This window comes from Papilio xuthus, unplaced genomic scaffold, assembly GCF_000836235.2.
Source record: "Papilio xuthus unplaced genomic scaffold, Pxut_1.1 DF826762.1, whole genome shotgun sequence".
Lineage (NCBI taxonomy): Eukaryota > Metazoa > Arthropoda > Insecta > Lepidoptera > Papilionidae > Papilio > Papilio xuthus.
In genome coordinates this window covers 27,386-30,793 of record NW_013531887.1, presented here as the reverse complement: position 1 = coordinate 30,793, position 3,408 = coordinate 27,386, and the positions used below count along the sequence as shown (strand labels likewise).

The 3,408-nt window shown below is 41.2% G+C and overlaps 1 protein-coding gene across 1 annotated transcript in view; it reads left to right on the top strand.

Annotated features, from left to right (window-relative positions):
- Positions 1 to 363: 363 nt before the first annotated feature.
- Positions 364 to 3,408, top strand: part of LOC106122911 (uncharacterized) — a gene marked incomplete at its 3' end in the record, with an annotated part of 18,040 nt that continues 14,995 nt past the window's right edge. Inside the window, exons 1-2 of the mRNA XM_013319060.1 lie at positions 364 to 487; positions 758 to 1,655. Coding sequence (XP_013174514.1) covers positions 364 to 487; positions 758 to 1,655 — 1,022 coding nt within the window. The remainder of the gene's footprint in view (positions 488 to 757; positions 1,656 to 3,408) is intronic.

Genomic DNA, 3,408 nt, shown 5'->3' with positions numbered 1-3,408 from the left:
ACTTTGCAACTCTGTATTTACCGCTTATTAAACCATCACACCAAATAATTGTGTTTGGCCTAAACAAATGGTCCTTCGAGCCGGAACTCGGAGCCTCAGGCGCGAACAGTTAGATTATAGTTATTATATTTCATCGCTTCATTTTTCGATATAAGTATTAACCAGGTAGTCCCCTCAACCTACAGGTGACTTTGCACGCTTAAAAGACACTCAATTTACTAAGTTGAAATTTGAATTTCACGCGACTTACCTCCACTTCCGGCGAGTCGAGGACAGGGTGCGAGACCATTCCGACTTCATTCCCTTTTCGTGCACGGTGACAACAACACGCGTCAACTTAAGAAAGAGGAAAAGAAAAGAACAATGCCGAAACGTAGTGCTGAAGATCAAATATCACATTACGAACGTAAGATTAGAAAATTAAGAGAAAGCGAAATCGGACGACGTCGCCGTATTCGCATCATATCTGATTCTTCGGATGACGAAGGTAGGCGTAATAATTTTTTCTTTAGACATTGTTTACATTATTTGTTAACAACATGTGGATGGACATAATACTTGTGTTCTAATACCACTTGTCGATTATCGAACACGCTATCGACGTTCAACAGAAAAGGCCGTGAGCCTTGTTCGTTGAAATATTATTATTCATCAGGACAAGCCGCGAGCCTCGTTCGTTGAAACAAAATTCTTCATTGGAGCAGGCCGTGAGCCTCGCTCGTTGAAGTAACTAAGTTAATAAATATTTTGGTTGTAGATACTGAATGTTTGGAGCAAGGCCTTGCGCCACAAAACAATGAGCCTGAGCCCGTCGTGGAGCCCGAGCTCGCGCCCGATCCCGATCCTGACCCTTTACCGGATACAAGAGGCGAATCAGGCGATCCACAGTTGGACCCTGATATTTTAGAAGCCCTCGGTGAGTCAACGAGTGACATCTCAGAGTTTGGAGAAAAGATCCACGAAAGTTTGGCTAAATTATGGCTTCCGCTTTTGGTTAAGGGCTTGCCTAGAGATAAGAAAGATAATTTATTAAAAGATTACCTCATACCCGACAATTGTAGGTTGTTACAAGCACCTAAGCTAAATGCCGAAATATCTGCAGCCGTAGCGGACTCTGTTAGGAACAGAGACAAGATCCTAGTTGCCCATCAGCAACAATTAGGATCGGGCATAACTGCCGCCAACCGAGCGTTAAACATTCTTTTAAGCGGCGAAGACAAGAAAGCTTCCATAAATCATTTAAGTAATGCCTGCCGCATACTTTCGGATTTACATGCAACAAACACGAATAGTCGCATTAAACTCATAACACCAAACCTAGATAAGAATTTTATCCACATCATTCAAGATTCAGTACGAGACGAAACTCTGTTTGGTAACAATCTTTCTGATAAGATCAAGGCTGCCAAAGCAATAGAACGTCAGGGTCTGCAAATTAAAAAATCTATTTCGAGATCTTCCGGACCTCAAACCACAAGCAACCGCTCTTCAAACTCGGGAAACTGGTCCGGCCCGCCCCGGTATTCGTCGATTCGCGGCAACCGAGGCGGGAAGAAAGCAATATCACAGAACCGCCGCGTATACCCGAGCTCGACGCAACAGCAGTCAGCGTCGAAACCTGCAGCAGCGATCAGGCCTCGTGCCCCGGCACTGCAGTAACTCAGGTACATGCAGACAGAATTAAATACTTTTTTATTTGCTGGTCTAAAATAACCTCCAATCCAGTCATTTTAGATTGGATACAAAACGGCCTGTCCATACCTTTTTGCAAGAAAGTAAATCAAAGAAAAATACCTCACAATACTTTTTCGAAGTTAGAGCATCAGGAAATGTCAACAGCGATTCAAAAACTAGTTAACTTAGGCGCCGTAACGGAATGTCTTCCGAGTAGAGACCAATTTGTTTCCAAAATATTCCTTGCAAATAAGACAAGCGGCGGCAAACGATTTATATTAAATTTAAAACCACTAAATAAATATGTTTTAAAGTGTCACTTCAAGATGGAAGATTACCGAACGGCGGCGAAGTTAATACCTCAAAACGGTTACTTAGCCACAATTGATCTAAAGGAAGCTTATCTACTAGTTCCTATTCATGCTAAACATAGAAAATATTTAAGATTTCAGTTTAAGATAAACAATCATAATACAACTTACGAGTTCACTTCGATGCCTTACGGACTTTCCGTGGCTCCTAGGGTGTTTACTAAGATTATGAGAGAAGTTATAACTCATTTGAGAAATGCAGGCTTTAATTCGGTAATCTATTTAGACGACATCTTATGTATTGGAAACACTTACGAAGATTGCATATTTAACATTAACGAAACTTTAAAACTTTTACAGTGCCTAGGTTTTGTCATAAATTACGATAAAAGCTCATTGCGACCTCAACAAATTTGTAAATTCTTAGGTTTCATTTTTAACACTCGGAATCTAACTATTTCTCTCCCAGACAGTAAACGTAACAGTATCTTGCAATTGGTTCAGAAATTATCACACATGCATACATGCACTATTAGAGAATTTGCTCAATTGATTGGTAATCTTATTGCTGCGTGTCCGGCAGTTAAATATGGTTGGTCGTATACAAAGCTATTAGAACGACAAAAATACCTTGCTCTTTTAGAAAATCAGGACTATGAGAGAAAGATTAATTTACCTAGTATTATCCTTGAGGATCTTACCTGGTGGATCAACAACATCAAAACAACGTCGCATCCAATGCGAGACGCCAGCTATAAAATGGAGATTTACACAGATGCATCACGTACCGGCTGGGGCGCGGTATGTGATAAAAATCGAGCTCACGGCGGATGGTCATTTAGCGAACGTAATAATCATATAAATTACCTCGAACTATTAGCAATATTTTTCGGACTCAAGAGCCTAGCATCCAAAGAAACCAATTGCGCGATACTTTTACGGGTAGACAATACTACAGCCATTAGCTACGTAAATCGCATGGGCGGAATACAATTTCCCCACTTAAATGCGATCGCTCGGCGAATTTGGCAATGGTGCGAGATGCGAAACATTTGGATCTACGCGTCTTACGTCAATACTAAAGAAAATCGAGCTGACGTCGAATCTAGGATTATAAATCCGGACACCGAGTGGGAGCTGTCCGCTACTAGTTTTCAAAACATCGTGTCATACTTTGGACGACCAAACATAGACTTATTCGCATCCCGCACCAATGCTAAATGCACAGACTTTGTCTCTTGGAGACCAGATCCCGACGCAATAGCTGTAGACGCTTTTACTATAAGCTGGAGTTATTGTTATTTTTATGCTTTCCCCCCATTTTCTGTAATATTAAAATGCCTAAGGAAAATAATAGAGGACCGAGCAGATGGTATACTCGTTTTTCCTCACTGGCCTTCGCAGCCTTGGTTCCCCTTATTAC